This window comes from Erinaceus europaeus, chromosome 4 (genome assembly GCF_950295315.1).
Source record: "Erinaceus europaeus chromosome 4, mEriEur2.1, whole genome shotgun sequence".
NCBI classification, from domain to species: domain Eukaryota; kingdom Metazoa; phylum Chordata; class Mammalia; order Eulipotyphla; family Erinaceidae; genus Erinaceus; species Erinaceus europaeus.
The window spans coordinates 89609512-89635930 of NC_080165.1; the positions used below are offsets into that span (position 1 = coordinate 89609512).

Sequence of the window (26419 nt, forward strand, 5' to 3'; positions counted from 1 at the left end):
ATTAGATGTGTAAAAATGTAGATACACACATACACAAACACATGAATATCTGCCCATCTCCATTCCACCAAGGTCATGACAAACTGAGTAGTTAATGACAAGCTGATACTATGGAAGTTCCTTTTGTTCTTCAGCATCAGGTAATGCTCCCTAAATCAAAGCAATTTGACTTTCAATTATGAATTAGTGACATCATCTTGACAGGCTTAAAATGATATAGAGAATACCAAAAAAATATTAAAATGAAGAAAATGGGTACTTATAGACCAAGGTACAAGGAATAAAACTGGTTAGACAAAACTAGTATTTTAACTCAATCATTTTTTAAAAATATGTGCACATATACAAAAACTGAGAAAAGTGAACCCTGTAAATACATTCATAATTATGAAAGGAGAAGTCACATATATTTAGTTGATAGAAGGTTTTTAAGGTATCCAGTAAGACAGACAACCTCAACCTAAAGTCTTTTGGCAGAGTTGAAGGCATTTCTGGTTTCTGTCCTTAATGGAAAAGGAACAAGAATTAACTCAAAACTGACCAGTACTTCAGATATTTAATAAGAATGAATTGTCAAAGACATCAACTATGATGTAAATATAAAAAATGGTAATTGATTCTAAATATAAAAAATGGTAATTGATTCTAAAAAGCTGTATGACTAATATCCAGGGTGACTTTATTTCACAGGAGTTATAAACACAAAAACAACCAGAAACAACATGATTTTTCTAGACACCACATAGTGACTGTCACTTTTCATTTTTCTTATAACATTATACCAAAGGTGTGGGGGGGGGGGAGTAGGGGAATCAACAGAAATGCAGCAAGAGATGCACCCAATCCCCCTTAAATAAGCAGATTCAAAATTAAAACTTGAATAGTTACACTTTGATTCAAACACTATTTACAAATTAAATTGCACTTATGAAGATACCGACATTTCTAATGTGGTTGCAGGTTATTTTACAGCTTTATTGTGGTTTTTTAACTTGTGGTTTTTATACCTTGATATAAAACGTTTAAAGCTTTCTTCAATAAAAATCATACTTCTTTTGCAATACATAATTTATCCACTGAATTTATCTCTTTTGTGCTTTTTTTTTTCTCTACTCTGTGTTACAAATGGCACATACTTCCTCAGTAGGTACAATCAGACACCACATTCATTATAAGAAATTCATTCATAAAGAGTTAAAGTACAAGAAATATTAGCAGTCTAATCCTTTGGTTCATCTTAAAAAATAACCAATATAATTTACAAATAAGTATTAACTTATCTTTTTTGGTTAAAAAAATCCAACAGGTAGATTACTAATTAAAATCTAACACTGCTTTAAAAGTACCACATTCCTAGTCTCATCTCACTGCTCAAGGATGCTATTGTACACAATTGGTCTGACATGACACAGGATACAGTAAGGCACAAGTGGATGGTACAAATAAAACAAAGACTTTAGAACACTTTTTTTTTTCTGCACAAATACTAAAATATGTACCGTTTTCAAGTTAAGGTAACATGAAAGAGGGAAATACATAATTTTGTTATGCAATATCTACATACAGTTTTTAAATTTACACCATCTGAGCTGCCAAAAAGGATTTTTAAAAAAAGTATCAATGTTTCCCAATACATAAAACTACCTCTCTCCTCAGTAAGCCAAAGAGATTTGGGTTCAAAATGTCCCAGCACTTTATGGGAGGATGGAGGACGAAAATTCCCCTGGTTGCTTCTCCCTCACCCCAACATAAGACAAAAACAAAGGTCAGATGTTTACAGTAGTGTATTCTACTTTTTACAAACAACTGAAATCAGGAAGCGCACACACACACACACACACACACACACACACACATACACACACACACACACACAACAGTGACACTGAGTGAGCACTGGTATCATGACAGGACTGGGTGATGTTGATGGCAAAGAGTAAGGCACTTCCTTGGAGAGAGCAACATCCCACACGCTACATGGGGAGATGATGTGCAGGTTCTGGTGAAGACGAAGGACTTCCCAAGGCTCCTCAACAGCAGGGGAAGACACAGGAGGTAAAACTTGGAGGTGCAATTCTACACAGAAGTGGTCACTCGGTCAATGGCATGATTGACCTCGTTTTTATTGGTATCCAGTCCTTTAGCAGCATTCATGTCATTCCGTAAATTCTCCACTGTCTTTTTCATGTTCTTTAATTCCCCTGGGTGTGGAGTGGCTCGCCTCAGAAGTGTTCTCTAAAAACAAACAGTGGAGTGAGTGCTTTGGTCTTGTTCCTTGCTCACAAACATGCAGCTTTAGGGCAACAGCATTCCAATACAAATCTTACTTAGCTTTCCAGAGACTGAGTTAGAATGGGTGGGAAAGCTTTCTTTGGAGCTATGCACACTTCTCAGTTGCTAACGTGCAGTTAATAGAAGATGAAAGGGATTCATATAACTGATCTAGTTAAGGCAGAAAAATTACTTTCTAAAATATGAGGTTAGTGAAAGATAAAAAGCAAAGTTTCATGAGCAGTAAGTAAGGACAAAAAAAAATCAAAGCGTTATAAGATGCAACTGTGTGGTATGAAGGAAGGAAAAAGATAAAAGGGGCAAGAAATTCTAAATTAAATCATTAGAATGTTCGACTATTATCCAAAGTGGTTCTGACTTCCTTTAACCCTGGAGGCATGGGAACTGAAGAAAAAGCAATGAGAGAGAACTTTTATTATTTTGCTGCTATGTGTGCTATTTATATGACCGAGAAAGTTCACTTTCTTCTAATAGAGAACACAGTGCTGAAAATGATATAATAGGCAGTTTTTAAAAACTTTAACATTATTTAATGCCACATGGGATTTACCTCAGTAAAAGAGCATCTTTTAAATGGCCTAAGAGTTTCATAAGGAGCTGAAACAGGCTAACAAAATACTGCAAGAGCACTAGAGAGACAATGAAATTACTGGTGAAATAATCACACTCTAGCAAGTCACATGTTAAGTATGAGAGTCATTTACAGTGACTTGACTTTGTCATGCCTGGTTCCCATTTTGTACTCTCCTATTGTAACCCCATTTGGTGGCAGCTGGAATAACAATGACTAGAGGCAATAATTTAAACACCAACCTTTGTTTTAAAGATGGCAAGTACTCCCTCTAAGTTCTGCATATGAAAATCTAAATTAATTCAAGGGGTTCAAGGAGTCAAACTCTATGTGTAGGAAAATTTTAGGAGCTGTCACTGACTTCTGGAGAAGTTAGATGGCTGAGAGATAGTTTCAAGCATGGATGAAATTAAGACTGAACAGTACTTTCAAATTCCTCAGTTTCTGAATTAAGTCTCTTAAGGAAATCAAACCAAGATTCCAAGTACTCTCAACAAAGGTGATGCTGACTTGGTCAGATGAAGGAAGGATATCTGGAGACACCAGAAGGCAAGTTAATGAAATGTATGAGGAAGTCACTATATTATGGCTATAAGCAGGTAGAGAAGAGACTTAATTCACTGGGAACAATAAAATTTTCTCAATTTTAAGGAAACAACAAGAGAAGGAAGGTGAACAGTCACAGATTTTGAGGGGCCAGGTGGTGGCACACCTGGTTGAGCACATATGGTACAATGTGCAAGGACCCCGGTTTGAGCCCCTGGTCCCCACCTGTAGGGGGGAAGCTTTGCAGATGGGGAAGCAGTGCTGCAGCTGTCTCTTTCTCTCTCCTTCCCCCTTCCCTCTTGATTTCTGGCTGTCTCTATCCAATAACTAAAGATAATAAAAAGTTTTTAAAAAAACAATCACAAATTTTGAGAGGGGGTGGGGTGGGAGCTGGGGAGACAGTGCACCCACTCTGAAAGCCTGAGGTCCCAAAGGTCCCAGGTTCAACCCCCAGCACCACCATATACCAAAGCTAAGCAGTGCTCTGGTCTCTTTCTCTCTTGCCTGAAAAGAAATAAACCTGAATTATGCCATAAATGAACCCCCCCAAAAGAACCCAAAATTCTCATTTGCCTTGTATAAATCTGGTGTATCAGTCATTACTGGGTCCTTCTTAGAATGACTTATTTTCAATCTTTTAAAAAGAGTTTAATTTCATGGGAGTCAGGCGGTAGCGCAGCAAGTTAAGCACACGTGGTGTGAAGCTCAAGGAACCACCTAAGGGTCTAGATTCGATTCCCCACCTGCAGGGGAGTTGCTTCACAGGTGGTGAAGCAGGTCTGCAGTTGTCTTTCTCTTCCCCTCTCTGTCTTCCCCTCCTCTCTCCATTTCTCTCTGTCCTATCTAATGATGACGACATCAATAACAACAATAATAACCACAACAACAATAAAAAAGGGCAACAAAAGGGAAAATAAATATATTTTTAAAAAGTGTTTAATTTCAAATTCCATGAAAGCCAAGAATTTCCTTTTCCTACCGTTTCATTATCTTCTTCGTCTTTCTCATCTTCCAAAAACCGGATTGCACTGACTCTGTTTACTGCACGCTCATTCCAGGCCTCATCGGAGACGTCGTTCACCAAGTTCTCCAGCGCACCACAGCGAGGCAGATTCTCTGTTGTGACAAAATCACATCATCAGCAGGGAACTTTTGTTTCTGTGACTTGAAACTGCTATTTAATAATTTTGTGTCCAACTAGACAGAGTCCACTGCGCGTACCAGGAACAAAAAAACAGAAATGAGGGGAAACTATTCTTTTAACCCATAGTCTTGGCATTAGGAAAATGCAAGGGCGTGTAGCAGGGATGTCCTTTTATTTCAATAACACATAGACAGGTCTATTTAAAAATCACATAAAATATCTGCTAGTTAATATATTTAACATTTTACTATACAATGTTCTAGTCATATAGATTACTTTTTCATGATTCTTAATTTCAATTTTTTTCCCCACAAAAACTCTGTTGGTGCATGTGCTAGATATTAGTACTGATTTTATCGTAACATATTCTTCCAAATTTTTTATCTTGGGATCCTAAAAACTCATCTACAGGTGGGACTGGTAAACTATTATGGGGCCCATCTGCAAGTGACTCTAGTTCTCCCAACACACTCTAATTTTCTGTTTTCAAAACCAGCTCTCAGCAAAGCACTTCTATTGACAATCTGCTGTTAGTGGGAGCATGTTTAAAGAACATACATGATTTACAAAACAAAGGCATGATGACCTAAAACAACTTACTGGCTTAAACATCCTTTGCCAGTGGTTTTTAATATTTGTCCTCCAAACCATTAGTTAAGAATTTTAAGTGACTACCACCTTTTTAAGAATAATCTGTGGGAGTCAGGCGGTGGTGCAGCGGCTTGAGCGCACATGACACAAAGCGTAGGGACCAGCATCGGGATCCTGGTTCAAGCCCCCAGCTCCCCACCTGCAGGGGAGTCGCTTCACAGGCGGTGAAGCAGGTCTGCAGGTGTCTGTCTTTCTCTATCCCTCTCCATCTTCCCCTCCTCTCTCCATTTCTCTCTGTCCTATCCAACAACAATGACATCAATAACCACAACAATGTTAAACAAGGGCAACAAAAGGGAAAATAAATAAATAAATATAAAAAAAAAGAATAATCTGCATCTGCCCTCTTAGCTATATTTTAAAACAAAGACTACTTGAGGAATTTGAGACATGATAACTGGATGTGAAGGACACTTTTCTGCAGTAATGCAGGTCAATGTTCCCAGAGCAAATGCACAATGGCCTCATCTGGATTAGTTTTCAGGACAGATTAAACAAAATACAAGCACCTATAGAAAGAAGAGATCTTATGGATAGATATTAGCTTCGACTGATCCAGGTGATGCTCATGTGGCCATTCCTAAATTAAATTCACCTTGGCAAGTAGGTTCACAAGGCAGCTGGGGAAGTAAGACGCAGGTCAAGATCTTCTCTCCAGTGGAATGGTCTGTGTCTGTCTGGAACGTGAGCAGAGGTTGGGACTGGTTGTCAGACAACCAGAGAGCCTTTAACTTCAAGGCAGTCAGGGATAAAGGCAGATGCAACAACCTAATTTAAAACAGAATGATTAGGATAACAAATGCTGCAGTTAACTCAATTCCTGTGGGGGGAGGGTAACCTTAAGAAAAGTTTCCTGGGACTGGGTTCAAGATGAAAAAAATGTCATCTTTATAACAAGATGTCTGATTTACTCTGCATATACACTTAGACTCTTTAGAAGACCTTTCCCCTTTCTGCTACTACCATTCATATTAGTAGCTCAAATCACAATGAGAGGAAAGAGATAGAGAGAAACAGAAAGGAAGGAAGAAGAAGGGAGGGAGGGAGGTGGGAGGGAAGGAGTGGAGAAATAAACTATAAAAACACGATTTTGTTGTCACTAGGAAATTTCAATTTAAAGTTGAAAAAATATAAACAGTAAAAGTGAGGAAGGGCCCCTCAAAGACCAAGTTCTCACTATTTCAATGGCTCCAGGCATCCTGACAGGGCTGGTAGAAGTCTGTGGGTTTATCTGCTTCTAACAGATAATTGAGATAAGAGGAAGATGCTGAAGATTGAAACTATTTTCCCCTACAGTCATTTGTTCTCTCAAGGGAGATTATTTGAGCCATTTCATTTTAATCCTCTATCATTCAGTTTTTGTACATTCCCACTTCTCAGGCTGTGTTAATGTCAACATCAAAGCATTTCTTCTTCTTCTAGTGTTTGCCCTTCTTCCGTAGCCAGTCAACAGCGTCAGGTTGAGCCTGATGTAAAGTTTCGAGACCTCCTTTGAATCTGGAGAGGTGGCAGTCGTTGACTATGTGGGTCATAGTCTGTCTGTAGCCGCACAGGCAGTTCGGGTCGTCTCTGGCTCCCCAGCGATGGAACATAGCGGCGCACCGGCCATGGCCTGTTCGATAGCAATTGAGGAGGGCCCAATCATAACATGCTAGGTCAAAGCCGGGTTGACGCTTGCAGGGGTCTGTGATGAGGTGTTTGTTCTTTACCTCAGCTGACTGCCAACTCTGTTTCCAAGAGTCTGGAAAAGAGAAGTTCAGTGTAGGCGTAGGAGACCAGACTGGATGACGAGACATCAAGCTTGAACAGGGTGGGCGAAGATATCAGCGTATATTGGCAGGTCCGGTTGAGCGTAGATGTGGGAAATGAACTTAGATGATGCCGCATCCCGACGAATATCTGGCGGGGCGATGTTGCTAAGAACTGGCAGCCATGGAACCAGGGTGGAACGGATGGTTCCAGAAATTATCCTCATGGAGGAATATAATTTGGAATCGAAAGCATTTCAATCTCACATAAAATAGTGTATGTTAGAGCCTTTTAAAAATTAGAATGTAACACCTAAAAATGAGTTTTACATCTGTGTTCACACAGAGATGTCAGGTTGGTTGCAACCAGTTATTTTTTTTTCCCTTTCTTTTCTTTTATCCAAACTGCTCAGCTCCAGTTTCTAGTGGTCAGGGAATTAAATCTGAGAGCTCAGGGCCTCAGACTTAATGGTCATTTGTACAGCCATTAGGCTATCTCCCCAGCTCAATTAAATCTTTTTAGTAAAGGTCAATACTCCTGAGTACTTTGTACTTGTCAAAGGTGATTTTAGTATAGTAGTTCTCAACCAGGAGTGATTTAGTTCCTACAGGGCATTTGGCAACATTTGTAGATAAGGATTCTACTGGCATCTAGTGCCTGAGGTTAAGGATAGTGCTAAGTAACATTCAGCTCAGTAACTACCCTGTTCAAAATGCTAACAGTGACAGAAGATAAATAATGTTTTGGTTAAAAAAAAAAAAAAAGCATCGACCTAGGGTTTGAAGATTCTAGAGTACACCTGATAAAGTGTTTTCTCTCAAAGGATGTCTCCATGTATTCAATAAATGATCTTCAAAGTGACTTCATAAAACACATACAATGCTAATCACTTCTGTTAACTCTAAGGGATGTTTTATTAAAATTTCTCTGATCCTATTAGCCTATCTATTGCCTTCTTAAACCTTAAGACAGCAGGAACCTCCAGCTTCCTCTATAGAACCTGTATTTCCCTAGTCCTGGAACCTCTAGAATGGGGCTCACTTTCCTGCATGCTTCTCTCACTTCATACCAAATGATATCGCATCTGCTGATCCCAACCTAATCAACTCAACGAGTACCACCTCAGTATGCTTCACTTCAGACTGTGTCCAGAGACGTCAGGCATGGAATGTCAACCCTTCACGCTCATTACTCCAGTGAGACCTTTCATTTCATAGGATTCTCTAATTCCATTCCAGGTGGTTCACTTCCCAACAAAGTCCCAAAACCTAGATATAGACCAGGTCTCATAAGATAGAGCATATGTTCACATGTATCCATAAATCAGGGCAAAATATATACCTGAGAGCAAAAGTGCACAATAGTCTACAGTGAGTCAGTATGAAGATCATAATGAAATAGTGTCCACTTTATATTGTCTTCTGCTTTGTTTCTCAGATTCTATCTATGAGACTGAGATTGTCTGGAATTCTTTTCCTTCTGGCTTACTTGATTTTTTTTTTTTTTTTAAATGAGCAACGGTGAATGAATAGGTTTTCTGTGTGTGCTATACCGGTGAGGTGCCTCATTGCCCAAACTTTTTTTTTATTCTATAAACTTAGGGGAAAAGAGGCAGAGAGAGAGGAAGAGGGAGAGAGAGGTGGAACTCAAAGTACTGTTCTGCCACCCAAAGAGATGAATTTCTCTGGTGTTACCATGGTGCTCCCATATGGTAATAGGACTTAACCCCAAAGTCTCATGAGCAAGTACATTAATATACTATATAAATATACTTAGTGAATATAAATTCACTAAGATGTCTCCTGCCCCCTAGAAGAGTTTTCTTTTTAAAAATATCGATAATATGCTATAAAGTTCACAACATCTACAAGCCAAGCAGAGTGGCTTCATAATAACAAACTGCCAACACTTTGATCTTAACTTGCAGCCTCGGGGGGGGGGGGAATCTCTTTTTTTATTGATCAAAAAAAAAGGATAATTTCTTCTGAAAGTCTATTTCTACTCCTTATTAAAAGAATCTAGTATACTACAGAATATTTAAAGTTTCAAGAAAACTCTGCTTTTCTTAGTTATGGAAACACAGAGACTAAAACTAAAATTTGAAAGCTGGCACCAAGCACAAATGCCAAGCATGATCATTGTACTGGTTTACCAAAGGAGTGCTAATGTGAAGGCAGAAGTGTGAAGTTAAACAGAGTATCCATGATAGCACATCTAAAGATGACAGACCACCTGGTGAAAGCCAAAGTAAAGGACTAGGCGCTACAACAAGAGATCTTAAGAGTCACATCCAATCAAGTCATATGAAATTAATGAGTGGTGTAAATCATGTTTTCCTATAGAAAATCGAAGTGCCAGCATCCAAGCCCACACCACACATGAAATCATTCACAAGTATGTTGTGAAAAGAGGTGATTCCAGTGGCTTTAAAGACATTTTGCTCCTTGTCCTTTGTTCGCTGCCACAGATTTTTCAGGCTGGCAGACCCTCTCATTGACTCAGTATAGCTAGAGCCTGGATAAGCCAGCCATTATAAGCCATATACATATTTTTAGATGGAACATAAGAAACCATGGCTCCATTTGTTCTATTTTTTAATTTTTTTATCATCTTTATTTATTTATTGGATAGAGACAGCCAGAAATTGAGAAGGAAAGAAGTGGGGTGATAGAGAAGGGAGACAGAGAGACACCTGCCACACTGTTTTACCACTTGTAAAGCTTTCCCCCTACAGCTGGGGACCAGAGGCTCAAACCCAGGTAGCCTGTGCATTGTAACATGTACACTCAACTAGATGTGCCACCACTCAGTCCCGGACCCATCTGCTCTACTGAGGACCATACCCCTCAGGAATAAAAAGCATGTGGTCACTCACTATACACATCAATAATGTAAATATGAAGACTGCAGTGAATAGCCAGGGAGACAGCTCAGCACTGGAGCATCAACTTGAATGAACAAGGCAGCAGAGGAAACAGGTTCCGCCTCCACTAACACCCTGTGTCTGAGCCGAGTAGTGCTTTAGCCTTGGAATCAGTCTCAGTCTCACTCTCTCCCTCTCCCTTCCTACCCTACCTCTCAGCATTCTCTTCTATCCCTCAATCTCCACCCCTCCCCACATTATCTTTTTTCCTGTCTTATAAACACCAAAGCACCTAAAGTGAAAGGCCCCTATGCTCTCTAGTCTTTACCAATCACTAGGGGAGCTACTGACACTATCACTATTTTGGTATACTGTATAGATAAATTTAAAAAGTATGCTAAATAAAATATTCTGTTTTACTTTTTGCTCAGTATGCTGAACCTCCTTTGGTGTACACATTCTTTAAATGTTCAGTATTCCATAGTATAGCTGCAGTGTTTTGTCTTTTGAAGTTTTAAAATCATTTTCAACTTTGAGGTATAATTTATATGTGTTCGGTAAATATAACATGTACAATGTAATAATCTGATACGTACCGCTAAGGTATTGCCATAATAGGATTTAACACTACCATATCACACTTAATTATAATGTGTGTGTGTGAAGCAAGAACATTCAAGATGTGTTCTCAACAACTTTCCAGAATATAAAAAGTATTATTAACTTTAGTAACCATGAAACAGATTTCTTTTTTCCCTCCAGGGCTATCATTGGGGCTTGGTGCCAGCACTATGAATCCACTGCTCTTGGGGGACATTTTTTCCTCTCTCTTTTTTCTTTATAACTGGATGGGACAGAGACAAACTGAGAGAAGAGAGGGAGAGAGAAAGACACCTGCAGATCCGCTTCACTGTTTGTGAAGAGTCCCCCCTGCAGGTGAGGAGCCAGGGGCTAGAGCCAGGGGCTTGTGTTTAGTACTCTGTGCGCTTAATCGGGTACACCATCACCCAGCCCCCTTTGATTTCTGAATTTACTCATCCCACATCCATTAGTCCCTGAAGGTCACTAATCTGTTCTGTTTCTCCGAGTTTGTTCTTTTAGATTACACAGAAAAGTGAGACTCTATAGTAATTGTATTTCTGTATTTTTCTTATCATAGTTTCAAGATACATATATACATGTTGGAAATGGTACAGTTTTCTTTGGAGGTATAGACTCAGAATTAAAGCTGCTGGATTATATATGGTAGTTTTATTTTTAATTCCTTGAGGAACTCCTATACTGTTTTTATTATGGCTGTACCAATTTACTTTTTGTCAACTGTGTATGTAGGCCCCTTTCTCTCCTACATCCTCACCAACATTTACTATTGTGTGTCTGTCTCATTCTTAGAGGTATGAAGTTTTATCTTTTAATATTCTAAAATTCTTGTATTTTTGATACTACTAGTACTTTAAGATGAAGATTCTCAAATACCAACTTTGTGTAATTGGTGGCTATTCCTATGGGAAAGAGTTTAGGAAATGAGCGCACATTTGCTATGAATTTATTTACTCAAACTGGTAAAAATAATTACTGAGAAACTAATATGTAGTCTTCCTGCTGTCACATGCAATTTTTATATGCTTGACAGAAGAGGCAGAAACTTCTATTGTATTTGATATGATTTTCTGTGGTGTGACATTTTTGTAAGCTAAAGAAGTGAAATTTTTTATTAGTTTCTATAATGATACTTTAAATAAGCAGCAATTAAGCATTTTAATAGGCTAAAAATTTGGTTGTGAATCTATACAGACATAGACTAAATGACACACTTAACTGACTGAGATTACAGCTCTGCAGCTTAACTTTTTAGCTGGGTTTTCTCCACCCTAGCCCAAGCATAATAAAAATTTAACTTTTTCATCATCTGAGACTTGGGAGAATTGGGTTTTTGTTCATGTGAAAAAAAGGGTTTCGGATATCAAAACCATCTTTCTGATCGAGAACAAATGCATGCTCACCAATATGACAAAAACCAGGTAAAGTCTGAGTCACTGAATTTCTAGTGCTGGAGGCAAAAGGTTTGGAAATAACTGTTCTTGTGATACAAGTATGTTAAGCTTAGCCCAGCAGAAACTCAACATTAAGTTCAAATAAAATCTAAATTTCCAGCAATCACTTAGTGGTCCTAAGATTACTAAAATGGGGCTAGGAGACAGTTTACTCAGTAAAGTGACCACCTTATTATGCCATGTGTGAGGCCCCAGACTTGAGTCTCATATGGAAGAACCATGAGCATATGGAAGCATCATGGACAGCAGGAGGTGGGGGGGGGCAGAGGGGTGGCAGCTCTATGGCTAATGAAATGGTATTGTGTTGTCTCTCCTCTTTGTCTTTACCTATACTCTTTCTCAAAGAAATAAAGAATAACAAAAAAAGAAAAAAGTGCCAAGTAGGCCACTCAACGATGTTATCAGACATGTGCAAGGTAATGGGGTTCATACTCAGGTAGCACATTAAAAAAAAAAAAGAACTATTAAGCTGTCATGCAAAAAAAAAACTTTCAAAGTTGTGCAATCTCTAAAGCCATCTCCAAATTCCAGTTAAGCAATGCTACTGGCTTAGCACTGCTGTCTACAACCCATTAGCAGAAACATTCCATTCCAAGTGTTCCACTCTCCAATAAAAGTCCCCAAACCTAGATATAGTCCAGGTCCCCTGAGATAGAGCATAGGTTCACACGTGCCCATAAGCTAGGGAAAAATATATACCTGAAAGCTGAAGTACACAAGAGCCTGCAGGGAATACCTCCCAACACTTCATCTGCATTATTCCAGTCTTTAGGCCCATGGTCGTTCAACAATTTGTTTTGCTTTGTATGTTAACTCTTTTCAGTCACCAGGATCCAGATGTCATCAGGATGCCGGCCAAGCTTCCCTGGACTGAAGACCCCACCAGTGTGTCCTGGAGCTCCGCTTCCCCAGAGACCCACCCTACTAGGGAAAGAGAGAGGCAGACTGGGAGTATGGACAGACCAGTCAACGTCCATGTTCAGCGGGGAAGCAATTACAGAAGCCAGACCTTCCACCTTCTGCAACCCACAAGGACCTTGGGTCCATACTCCCAGAGGGATAAAGAGTGGGAAAGCTATCAGGGGAGGGGGTGGGATATAGAGATCAGGTGGTGGGAATTGTGTGGAATGGTACCCCTCTTATCCTATGGTTTTATTAATGTCTCATTTCTTAAATAAAAAAAAGTGTATATGCCTAAAATAACTGTCAGAAGAGGCCTATGCATACCTATGTTCATAGCAGCACAATTTGTAATTGCCAAAACCTAGAAACAACCCAGATGTCCAATGACAGATGAGTGGCTGAAAAAAAAAAAAAACTGTAGAGCATATGAATAGGAATACTACTCAAATACTACTCAGCTGTTGAAAATGAAGAAGTATCATCTTTGTATCATCTTGGATGGAACTAGAAGACACCTAAAGTGGCCAGTTAATCTGTTCTTAGGATGCATTCCCCCAAACACCGTTCAGATTGCTGGTATTTACCACTGACAATCAGGTCACCTTTCCATGGTTGAGTATAAATTCTTCTCCCTTGCCTGTCTTCATGTCCTATTTTCTGTAGACCTTGTACATATCATATTCAACAAATATCATTGAGGGGGTTAATGTTTTACAATGAGTATAATTTCATAGTGCATGAGGCCCCCAAAGTTCTCTTCCATCCCTTCCTACTCCCTCCTTCCCCAGAATTCTTTGTTTTGATGCAATACAGCATGCATGGCCAGTTCATGTTTCACTTTGTTTTCTCCCACAGTGTCTCTATTTATTAGGTTCTGCTTACAAGTGAGATCATCTGGTATCTGTCCTTCTCTTTTTGGTGTATCTCTCACTTAACATGATGTCTTTAGTTCCATCCAAGATGACACAAAGATGATAGCTTCATCATTTTTAACAGTTATTTTAGCCACTCATCTGTCATTGGACATCTGGACTGTGATTTGTTTTGACAATTACAAATTGTGCTGCTATTAACACAGGTAGGCCTCTTCTGATAGGTGTTTTTGTTTCCTTTGGATAAATCCCCAGGAGACAAACTGCTGGGTCATAGAACAGATCTATTTCTAGTGTTCTGGAGAAATCTCCAGACTGTTTTCCACAAAGGTTGGACCAGCAGTGTAGGTATCTTCCCCCACCCCGACATTCTCTCCTTTTTGGTGTTTACTGAGCCCTTTATTAATTTTAGATATTGCTACTTTATCCAATATTGTTTAAGTATATAGTATAATTATGTTTTATATCATATTCAAACTTTTTAAAAATTATATCTTGGTTGTAGCACTAACTTGAATGCCTGAAGTCCTGGGGCCACAGATTAATACCTGACACATTTTAAAAAAATTTTTAAATATTTATTTATTTTCCCTTTTGTTGCCTTTGTTGTTTTTTATTGTTGTAGTTATTATTGCTGTTGTTGTTGTCGTTGTTGGATAGGACAGTGAGAAATGGAGAGAGGAGTGGAAGACAGAGAAGGGGGGAGAAAGACACCTGCAGACCTGCTTCACTGCCTGTGAAGTGACTCCCCTGCAGGTGGGGAGCCTAGGGCTCAAACCAGGATCCTTACGCCGGTCCTTGTGCTTCATGCCATTTGCGCTTAACCCGCTGCGCTACCGCCCGACTCCCACCTGACACTCTTCTATGCCCGAGTATAATAATATATTTGTTTTCTCCCTCTTGCTCTTCTCTCACACTTTCTTATAACAAATATAAAATCAATCATTTAACTTTTAATTCCTACTGGAAATAAAGTATGATTAAGATATTTCACAACAGCTTGTTTTTCATTCTGCAAAATTAAAACTTTAAACATTTTCATTCAACTGACAAATACTAGGTATCTATTATAGATATCAGTAACAGTGAAAGTATACTGACATAGTGATATATAAGCCATAGTAGCTGACTTGAGACAACTTCAAGTTTAGGAGGGTTAAACACTATGTGGTTCCATGGTGTAATGGCTACCACTCTAAACTCTGAATCCAGGAGGGTCATACACATGTAAACGGGCAATTTATCAACTGCTACTCCAACCGCTAAAAAAGGGATAATTTTTAAAAATGCAGACTCTGGAGGAACGTTTCCTACAGAAAGTAAAAATATGACAAAAAGTGGGGAGATAGAGCAGAGGGTCCTAGGCAGAAAGAACATCTTGTATGTGTTCAGGATAAAAAAATAGCATATAGCCTTTATGGCTGACAAATATCTTTTTTCCTACAAAGCTGAACAGAAGGCATACCCCAAATATTGGTGAGCAACCCAAACATGACCTCTGACCCCAGAATTTAAGAAACAGCACAATGTTTCTCAGAGATTATAGTCTTGTGATTAAAACCGCCTCCCCCCTTTTTTCTTAATGTGAATCACTTGACCATCCTGGCTTTAGTTGTGGGTCCTTTCACCTGAGAATTTATCTCTAAATACAACTGTGTTTACAAATCAGGAGGATCAGGATGAAAAGAACTGGAGGTGATAATGCTAAATGTAGTAAATAAAAAGGTGAAGCGAACTATTGGGCAGTTTTGCTCATATGTGGAATACAGATGATTCAAACCAACGAACTTGTAAAAACAATGGTAACCAAATTAAATCATTTGGACTTTTGTGAGAACTATGGTGTGAGGATTCACATACTCCATGTGTGGGTATGAAATTATACCACTGAAATTTTATAATTTTGTAAAATGTTGTTTAAATCACTAGTAAAATCTGAAAAGAATTGTCTAGGAGGTTCAGAGTCACCAGCGGAGTTAAAATCTAGTTCAAAATCATTGCAGTTAATTTTTCAGATAAGGAAAATCTATAAATCCATAATAATTTACAAAAACTGACTGTAAAAGCTGGAGTACAAGTAGTCTTCCAGTTCTCAAGTACTGTCCTCTCCTTTTTACATCACTATACTGCTGTACAGGGAAGCATTTCTTAAAAACTGTCTACTTATTTATATATTTTTCCCATGTTTGGGAGCTACTCTCTGACCTGATCCAGCTTTCTAGTCTTTTTTCCAACTAGGATACCATCTCCCCAGACAATACCTTGGGTCCACCTGCATATCAGATGTAAATCTCGGGCAAAAACTAGTAGCATCATAGGCCCCTTGGAATATATCTAAAATAGACCTACTAGCTTTTTCCGAAACGATGACTCCCAAATCTTCACCTGCAATATTCTTGCCTTTAGATTTGTTACTACTTAACAATTTGTTCTGCTTTATATCTTAACTCTTTTCCAGCCATCGGGTTTCAGATAATACCATGATGCCAACCTGACTTCCCTGGCAGAGGACTCCACCAATGTGTCCTGGAACCTCGCCTCCCCAGAGCCCTGCCTAACTAGGAAAAGAGAGAGGCAGGCTGGGAGTATGGATCAACCTGTCAACACCCATGTTCAGCCGGGAAGCAATTACAGAAGCCAGACCTTCCACCTTCTGTACCCCATAATGACCCTGGGTCTATATTACCAGAGGGACAAAGAATAGGAAAGCTTTCAAGGGAGGTGATGGGATATGGAATTCAGGTGGTGGGAATTGTGTGAAATTGTACCCCTCTTATCCTATGGTCTTGTCAATATTTTAATTTTATAAATAAATTTAAAAAATGTCTGTTTAAGCTTTACAGTACTCCCTGGTTATGCTGCCTTTGACCTACTTCAATCATGTTCAATCTCTCCAGCTCTTAGTCTAAGAATTCCCTTAATTTGTTAGAGTCACCAATATATATTCTTTCTTTAATTTTTTATTATCTTCATTTATTTGATAGAGACAGCCAGAATAAAGAGGGAAGGGGGAGATAGGGAGAGAGACAGAGAGGCAGCTGCAGCCCTGTTTCACCACTCGCAAAGTTTTCCCCCTGCAGGTAGGGACTGTGCACTGTAGCATGTGTTCAACCAGGTGCACCACCACCCAGCTCCCCATCAATATATATTCTATAAGAGAAAACTAAGGTAAGGCAACAAACATGCGCAACAGAGATTGGGGTGAATGAATATTCGTTTTTCACACACAAAGTAAACCGGAATAAGCCTACCTGTTTCCGGCCACATCCAGGACGTGAAGTTCAGTTGCCTGTGACACTTCCGCAGGTATCCGAGTTAGTCTATTGTCACGTACACAGAAAACAGTAAGGCTGCAGCACCCGCCAATCTATAATGAGAAAGAAAATATATATTTTGCCAAGGTTTTTTTTTTTTACATGAAAGGAATGTATCAAATTGTGCCTCATCATTTTAAGTCTTGCTGGTAACCAATTATGTTAAAATTTAAATCATACAAAACACTGAGTTCAATTAAGCTTGTAAAAATCTCTGGATAACACTGAATGCATACTTTGAATTAAAAAATAATACTGTTGACACTTATCCATAAACTAGTGCAAAATATATACCTGAAAGCAGAGGTACACTAGAGTTCGCAGTGAGTACCCCCCTAACACTTCCTCTCCACTATTCCAACCTTTGGGTCCATGATTGCTCAACAATTTGTTTGGCTTTGTATGTTAACTCTCTTTTCAGCCACCAGGTTCCAGATGCCATCAGGATGCCAGTCAGGCTTCACTGGACTGAAGACCCCACCAATGTGTCCTGGAGCTCTGCTTCCCCAGAGACCCACCCTACTAGGGAAAGAGAGAGGCAGACTGGGAGTATGGAACGACCAGTCAATGTCCATGTTCAGCGGGGAAGCAATTACAGAAGCCAGACCTTCCACCTTCTGTAACCCACATGCTCCCAGAGGGATAGAGAATGGGAAAGCTATCAGGGGAGGGGGTGGGATATGGAGATCAGGTGGTGGGAATTGTGTGGAGTTGTACCCCTCCTACCCTATGGTTTTGTTAATTTATCCTTTCTTAAATTAAAAATAAATTAATAATAATAATAATACCGTTTAAAAAAAAGTTCATTCTGAAAAGGAAGTTACTTCCCACTGCTATCCAAATGGCATCTTTCAACTATATTAGCTAATACACAGGTCTAGACGAGCATAACTTGGCAATATGGAAGTTGAAAAATTTTAGGTTGAGTGCACATTAAAATGTGCAAGGACTGGGGTTCAAGCCCCCTGTCCCACCTGCGGTAGGAAAGCTTTGCAAACGGTGAAGCAGAACCACAGATGTTTCTTTCTATTTCTCTCCATGTCTTTCTCCCTTTCACTCTTGACTTCTGTCTCTATTGAATAATAAATAAATAACAAAAAATAAACATTTCTTTAAAAATTCTAGGCATCAAATTTTAAGATAAATATCACACACACTGAAGATTTGGTCTTAAAAATTTATTATAAACCCCAAAGAATTCCATGAACAGTTCCCATCAACAAGTTAGCTGTGTTTTTTACAGACAGGAAAGCAGAACCAAGAACATCCCTAGGGAGTTGGGCAGTTGCACAGTGGGTTAAGCGCAGGTGGCGCAAAGCGCAAGGACCGGCCAGCTTAAGGATCCCAGTTCTAACCTCAGGCTCCCCATCTGCAGGGGGTCGCTTCATAGGCGGTGAAGCAGGTCTGCAGGTGTCTATCTTTCTCTCTCCCTCTCTGGCTTCCCCTCCTCTCTCCATTTCTCTCTGTCTCATCTAACAACGGCATCATCACTAACAACAATAACTACAACAATAAAACAACAAGGGCAACAAAAGGGAATAAATAAATATTAAAAAGAAATAACTCAAACCCTGACACAATATTCTTCAAGTATCCATTCAGTACTACATTCTTCTCATCTTCACTCTCCTCACTGAGTGAACACCAGAAAAGCTCATGAAGGAATTTACTGATATCTCTTTGACACATAAAAAAAAAATTCTAGTTTCCCACTTGAGAAGGGGCCAAAGAAAAATCGACAGTGCTATCTGAATACAGTCCTTCCACTCTGATCTACATATATACCCGTTATCTATTATATATATTAAGCAATGGAATTTTCATTTTATATGCAAACAGTCTTCATAGAAGATGACAGATACACACAAAGATTTTTTACCTTTTCTTTTTATTGGTGATTTAATAATGATTGAGAAGGTTGTTGGATACTAAGGGTACACCTGCATACAATTACCACCATTAGAGTTCTGTATCCCATCCCCTCCACTGAAAGCTTCCCTATTCTTTATCTCTCTGGGAGTATAGACCAAAGGTATTTATGGGGAGCAGAAGGTGGAAGGTTTGGCTTCTGTAATGCATGGATTTAGAGGTATACTTAAGGACAGTGTTAAATTATAAAAGATATAAAAGGAAAATAAACATATTAAGAAAATAGACTAACATTCATAGTTGGCAACCTAGAAGTTTTTCAGATAAGCCTTTTAAGATTACTTCTAGGGGGGCGGAGCCAAGATGGTGACTGGAAAGATTACCTCCTGGTAATTTCAGTGTATTCCCATGTCCCAACTCAAAAGCATTTATACACCATCCCCTAAAATATAGTTTGCATTTTGGCCTGTCTGGCCTTGATAAAAATGTCTTTTTTCATGTCTAAAATTTATCAATTATCCAAAAACTGACTAGACACCCTCTACTCCATTAAGTTTTTCTTATACTAAGCTTCCATCTGCACAAACTACCTCGTGAAGACTATTAAGGTAGTTTGCTAGGCTACCATTTGATTTATACATGATTATATATAATCTAGTTGCTTTCAAAGCACAGTGCCCATGGTACCTACATCCTGTCTTAGCAAAGCCCATTTACCTACCAGCATTTTCCATCTAAGGATATTTATATACTTAATATATCTACTTGCCAGTGAAAGTCTAACATTCAAAAGTCATCTGCTTCTATGGGCAACAATGGAAAAAATGAAACTTTTTTTTTTCCAAGTAAAAAATCACTTCTCACCTGTTTTATGAATGGAAAGCCTAAAATACCATGTCCTAAGAGTGTTGTGCACTAGGATCCTGTGTGGGGTGTAGCACTCATTTTCTCCATGGAGGAGGGAAATCATTAGTTTGATTTGGGTAACCAGAAAGATCATAGAAAGGAACAAAACAAAACTCTGATCTTTTTTGAGGATGGGTAGGATCTGATTTTCAGTGTTAAATTTGGATGATCCTAACAAAAATCTACTTAGAAAGAAATCCCAGCGCATTTACTCTATTCCCATCCCCTTCCATGTGGAAGGGTTTGTGTGTGTGTACTGGGTTCTAAGTTTGGTGGCGGGACAAGTCATAAGGGAGGTCTTCCAGGGCAGCATGAAACTGAAGCTGAAGCTGGACACCCCTCAACGGTGCCATAGGGCCTGGCTTTATCTGTATACCAACAAGGCAAAACAGATACTATTAGTTATTCACAAACAAGGTCTTCTCAATGAGACAGTAAGTTCTATTCTGGACTGTATGTAGAGTCAAGAATGCATCATGACTTAGAAAATCATTGCACAGATATAACCACTGTCCCAGTGATCTGTAGAATATCAGTTTGGGGACCTAACAAGTATACCACTTAAACAATTTCAATTTGTATCATGTGCACATATTATATATTTAAAAACTAGTTAACTAATTAAAGTTAGTATGAGAGGATTCTAAAAGTCCTAGGTAAATTAAGAATCCCTTAGGTATTTGGGAATGGAAAAATAATGTGAACTTAATGGAATATGTGAGAGTTCTGCTGTGTTTACAGCATACTTTTTTTTTTCTTTCCTGCTCTAGTCTCACATCCATTTGGAAGTGTCAAGGGAGGAGAAAACAATTTTATTCAAGAGCTTCCTAGACGCTCTGGGCTGTCAGCAGGCAGAGTGACCTTCTGATCTCCACTGTCTAAGAGTTTTTGGAAAATAAAGTCAACAAAGAGCACATGTTGTTGCAGAGTGTGCAGGGAATGCCTTAATGACCCCCAAAGGCACACCTTGTCCCAGGCAAATATTCACACAGAGAACTCTCTTCAAATCAGCCGGAAGAAGATGGTTCCAGACTCTGACTTTTAAAAAGTATTATTAAGCACTCAAAACTCTTAACTCCAGACGGGAAGTTCTCAATAGAGTAAACATCAATGTGGAGCACAGAACTTTGAGGTCACACAGATATAGGTAAGAATTTAGACTTGGGGGCCAAGTGGTTGAGTGTACAACATTATACTGTACGAGAACCTGGGTTCAAGCCCCCAGCCCCTACCTACATGGAGGAAGCTTCACAAATAGTGAAGCATTTCTGCACGTCTCCTCCCCCCCAAGCTCTCCATCTTCCCTTTCAGTTTCTTTCTGTCTCTATTCAAAAAAAATATATATATATATATATATATATATATATATATATATATATATATAATTTAGGCTTGAAGGACAGCATAATGGGTATGTAAAATATTTTCATGCTCAAGAGTCTGAAGTCCTCAGTTCAATCCCCAGCCCACCTAAAGCAAGAACACAGTGGTACTCTGGTGTGCATGTCTATGTCTGTCTGTCTGTATTTTTCTCTCTGTGTCTCTCTTTCATTAAAAATAAATAAAATATTTTTAAAAAAAGATTTTAGGATTGGAAAAGAAGTGGGTACAATGGGCAAAACTTGGTCAAAATACAATTTGTCCAAAAATAACAGGATGTGTAATTTTAGAAGTCAATGTCTATTTTTGCCTTTCCCATGAACATCTGTATCATATTTATTCAAATATTCATAAATATTATAGAAATCATGGACTCTGGGACTCTGAAATATTGGGCCAATGACATCAACATATCACTAAAGTAATGATCTACTAGTAGGCCTGGTTATATCTTTCCTGCGTCTCTAGGTGTTACTTTAACCAATAAAGATTAAATTACATGAAGCCACACAGATAATTAAACATCTATTGTAGATTTCCACCCACTGCTGCTGCTAAATAAAAATACTGTCTTTAGAAGGAGAGAATATCCAAGATCCAGATGATAAGTGAAATCACACGCAAGCACCTACTATGTTGCTGAAGCTATGTTGGGTTTGATAAGCTTGTCCTGGTCCTACCTGAACTTTCAGAAACTTTATTTCTCCCCCAATAGGTCATAATGTCATTTTCATTTTTAAGACCTTCTTTATTAAAATATTTATCTGATAGGAAAGAGAGAAATTAAGAGGGGGATGGAAGATAAACAGAGACAGAGAGACCTGCAGCACTGTTTTACCGCTTGTGAAGCTTCCCCCTGCAAGTGGTGGACAGGGACTTGATCCCAAATCCTTATGGATGGATAATGTTTATGCTCAATTGGATGCAGCACTGTCTTGCCTCCCAAGACTTTATGTTAATGATAGTAAAGAATTGTGGTGAGCTCAGACTGTATCATACATATCACTAATATGTAATTTTGCTTCCTCTTTTGGGTTCTGGAGGCAGAGTTATCAGTTCCTTAGTGGTCGTAGGATAAAATGCTCCCATTACTAAAAAAAATTATGGAAAGCAGAGTCACTGTTCAAATACTTTATTACCATTCATGTAGGAAGCTGATATTTTTAAACCTTCCTTAAACCACATAATAGCATCTTCCCAGAATACAAGAGGTTGGGCTTAGATTTTCTGACAATTACAGAATGTAACTGAGAATGCTTGTTTGGCTATTTTTATGGCTTAATTCAAGATGATACAGTCTTAAAAGTTTGGCACTGATCTAATTCATTTCATGCGACTAAGACCTGTTGATCACTAAGAAAACTTTTAGTCAGGTTAACTTGCACTTAGTATTAATCAACTGTAAGTGATATATATGTATTTCCTATTTTATTCCATAAGACAGAGAGAACTTGAGAGGGGAGAGGGAGATAGAGAGGTATATTTTCCTAAAGAAGATAATCAGACAGATTCAAGAATTCAAGGAGAAAGCAAATACTAGTCACTTTTATCCATCTTTATCCCACTTTGTGAATATTTGCTTTAAGTGTAAAGGAAGTTTCACTTTTCTGCAGTCTCTCCATTGTGCTATCATTTGTAACAGAAGTGAACCACATTTCATCACTAAAACTAGATGACATACTAAGTAAAATCTCAGAAGAATATAATTTGAGCAGAAATAATAGGATATGCAATCTTATAAGTCAAAGACTACTTTTGCCTTTCCCATCATCTGTGTCATATTATTCAAATGTTCCCTACTCATAAATATTTTGAAAATTATGTGGCTTTGGAACTCCCTGAGTTCACTGACACCAAAATATCCACTAATAATAAAAGCATTCTTCTATAGCTATAAAAATAAGTAGCATACACTGACTGGAAAATAAAAACATATATACACACATGCATGCAAAACACAATGAAAAATAACTCAAAGTAATCCTTCCCCAAATGGAAAATAAACATTAATGCTTTTAGGTACAATCTTTCAGTGTTATTATCAAGTACTTGTGATTATGATCTTTAGCACCTTTGTTTATACACAACATCAAGGACCTTTTCACACATTAGTAAGTTCATAAAAGGAATTGAGCAATCACGTATTTCATTCTACAGATGTATTACAGATTAATCAACAAATGGCAAATATTAGACACTGCTAGTGAGTTCTGCCATTTCTTTGCTGTGTGATATTAAGACTTTGAATCGTAGTTTTGAAATATGGTGGATGTTGATAATGATTTACCCAAAACTACTGTGAAAATAAGACAAGAATAAGCATAAAACACTTGGCATAGTGCCCGGCACATGTTAGTTGTGCCTATTACAAATATGGCATGGTGCCTGGAATATGCTATTTCCATATATAATGTTATAATGTAAGAAATAAATCCTGTGCATCATTCTTAGTGCCTAGCCATAATTATTTATCTGAGACAAATTCACTGAAGTAGAATTATAGGGAAAAAAAAGGCTTGTACATTTTTTAAATTTAAAACTATTACCATATTCCCTTCCAAAGAAGCCATAATTTATACTTCAAAAGCATTTTTCTCTGTCAATATTAGGTAGATTATTTTTAATATTAAAAATTTAATAGGTGCATATGTTTTCTTTTTTTCCTATAATTTTTTTCTGTCTCTTTTATTTTTATGAGAGACATCAGAGTACTACTCAGCTTTAACATGTGGTGGTACTGGGAATTGTAACTTCGGTCCTCAGTGCTGTAGTATCAAGCTATCTCTCTGCTTGCCCCCCCCATACTTTAATTAAGATTTTGTGTGTGTGTGTGTGTGTGTGTGTGTATGTATGAAAACACCGAAATTAACATATGTTGATAATACTAATCATTTTATTTTTTCATTTATAAATCACTTAATGGAGGGGTCTTTGCTTTTGTCTATTTTTCTATAGGGGGGGACATTTTTTTCCCTCAATGTCAATAAATTTCCAATACAGTAAGTAAACCAGCAACCTACTTTGCAATATTATATATATATCTTCCTGCTCCCTGGCTGTTTTTCATCAAAATAAGAATCCTTCCTGAGGATCAAAAAATTTAATTTTCATGTAGACATGTCCATCAACTGTTTCTTTTATGACTTATTTACTGAGCTGAGTTTAGAAATCTTTACCATAAAGTTCTATAGTCCATTATATTAAATAGTTTTAAGTCCTACATTATTTTTTTGCCAACAATTCTTTTTAGGATACACAGTGACACTAATACTAAAATATTTGTAAATGAAAACAATAAGCATGCAAAAAGTTATCTACAAAATAAATATTCTATCATCACAGACACTTCTGAATATTTTAGTTCTGTTTACAGATTATTGAGTGTTTATAAATTGCGTGGTAAAGAAAAAAATTTGTTGAACAATCCTCAAATCCTCTCCTGTCTTACTTGAACAGCAAGTGTGATGTAGTTAGTCACTTTATTTTGACCTAATAGAAACAAAAGAATGATTTCTTTCTTCCAGCTGAAATGCATATATACTGAGTATATCCACATTATTGGAATGTAAGATTTAGTTGAGAAAAAATATGAAGGCAACAGCTCTCCTTTATACCCATGATCACACATACAAATCATACTAAATAATGGTCTCTTCTTAATTCTTCCCTCAATCAAAATACAAGTTTCTTCAGGGAACCTCCTTTCCCACAAGAATACATACTTAAACAACAGGATGAGAAATAAAAAACACAGCAAATGACTTGAAAAATTAGAAACATGCCATGTATAGCAAATAAAGTAAATCTAGGTCTTTCATTAGAAATAGAGTTATGCCAACAAACTAGAATTCAGTGAAGACAAATGAACTGCCAAATTATGCCTTTCAGAAATTCTGAAGAAATTAAATGTAATTCACAGAACAGCATTCTTTTGAGAGAATAATATGAACAAATCTGACACACATATAAAAAAATAAGGTAAAAAATAAGGTTACAGGCCATGCAGTAGTTTAAAAAAATGAATTTAGAGGAAAATGTTCAATATTTTACAATGAAGGACACACAAAGCAGTCAGTCGATTTGAATCTTCATGCATTTAAGAAGCAAAATGGAAGTTAGAGATGCAACTGTGTTCTGAACAATACTTACAAGATAACAAGTTTACTTGACTTTTCTAAATTTCCAAGCAGCTAACAATTAAGAAAACAAGAGACATTTGTTGTTTTGTAAATGTTTACTACAAATAACAACACAAAACACAAACAGAATCTAGTATTGTGACCCACAAACATTTTCCCTTCAATCATTTGGAAAAAATATAAACAAATGCTGCTACAGAAGCTATGCTAGAAAACAGACGATATACAATACAGTAAAATTAAATGAAAAAAAAAAAGACAGAAAAAGCTACACAACACACCAGACTAATGGAAATTAATACAACTATGGTTTTGGGGAACAAAACATGAATTGGTCAGCACTTATGTCTAGACACATTGTGCATGCAACTTCACTTCTCAAGAGTAAATAATAACGATTTGAAAGAATCTAGTCAGGAAGGTACAGATCTGATTGAACGCTATCAAGCTTTGAAGCAGGAAGTGAATGCACACACACACACTGAGTGACAGGGTCTACTGCCTCCACCACATTCCTCTCTACCACACACACAGCACTTATCACACTCATCCTGGAGACTCAAGGCATGATAGTGCTGTCCAGACCAACATGATGCAATGGGAGGTCAGAAGGCTCTTGGTTTGGCTCCTCTGCGTGATGGTAAGAGGCAAGTGTTCAACCATTTCTGCTGGGTTACCAAACTGTGACCCACAACAGAATTGGAGACATGTGCTTGGTGCATTTCCTATTTTGAGAGCTGAGTATTTGTGAATAGTATGATGTAGAACTAGGAAAAGATCTGATTCCTGAAAAATCTAAATATTCTCTGCCTTATCAGTGAAAGAAAAGGCAGATTCATACCTTTATCAATTTCCGATGCCAGAAAACCAATAATAATTTGATCATTCTTTACCAAAGAAAGTCCTTGTCTTACCTCAAGGATACATGAATGGAAAGAGTGAGCTGAATGTTTATCACCTGAGTAGTCCAGTTCTTACTGGCCAATGAAAGAGAAGGAGGTAGAGATGAGGTGATGGCTCTTTGGAGCCTAAAGTTATTGACTTCCAGCTATGTGAGTTAGGGCAGGAAAGCAGCTTACTGGCCTCAGCTTCCTCATTTGTAAAATGAGGAAACCCTCATGCTCTGAAGAGCTGTTTTGAGGACTCAAGGAACTAACATACCTTGA

General features: G+C 37.9%; 1 protein-coding gene across 2 annotated transcripts in view; it reads right to left on the minus strand.

Annotated features, from left to right (window-relative positions):
• Nucleotides 1–654: 654 nt before the first annotated feature.
• LRRC1 (leucine rich repeat containing 1) overlaps nt 655–26419 on the minus strand; it is a 174418-nt gene continuing 148653 nt past the window's right edge. For both annotated transcript variants that reach the window (XM_007516499.3, XM_060190034.1), the window contains 4 exons: nt 16897–17012; nt 5800–5972; nt 4389–4525; nt 655–2235 (listed from right to left, as the gene is read on the minus strand). In XM_007516499.3, the coding sequence (XP_007516561.1) occupies nt 2077–2235; nt 4389–4525; nt 5800–5972; nt 16897–17012 (585 nt within the window). In that variant the 3' untranslated portion in view covers nt 655–2076. The remainder of the gene's footprint in view (nt 2236–4388; nt 4526–5799; nt 5973–16896; nt 17013–26419) is intronic.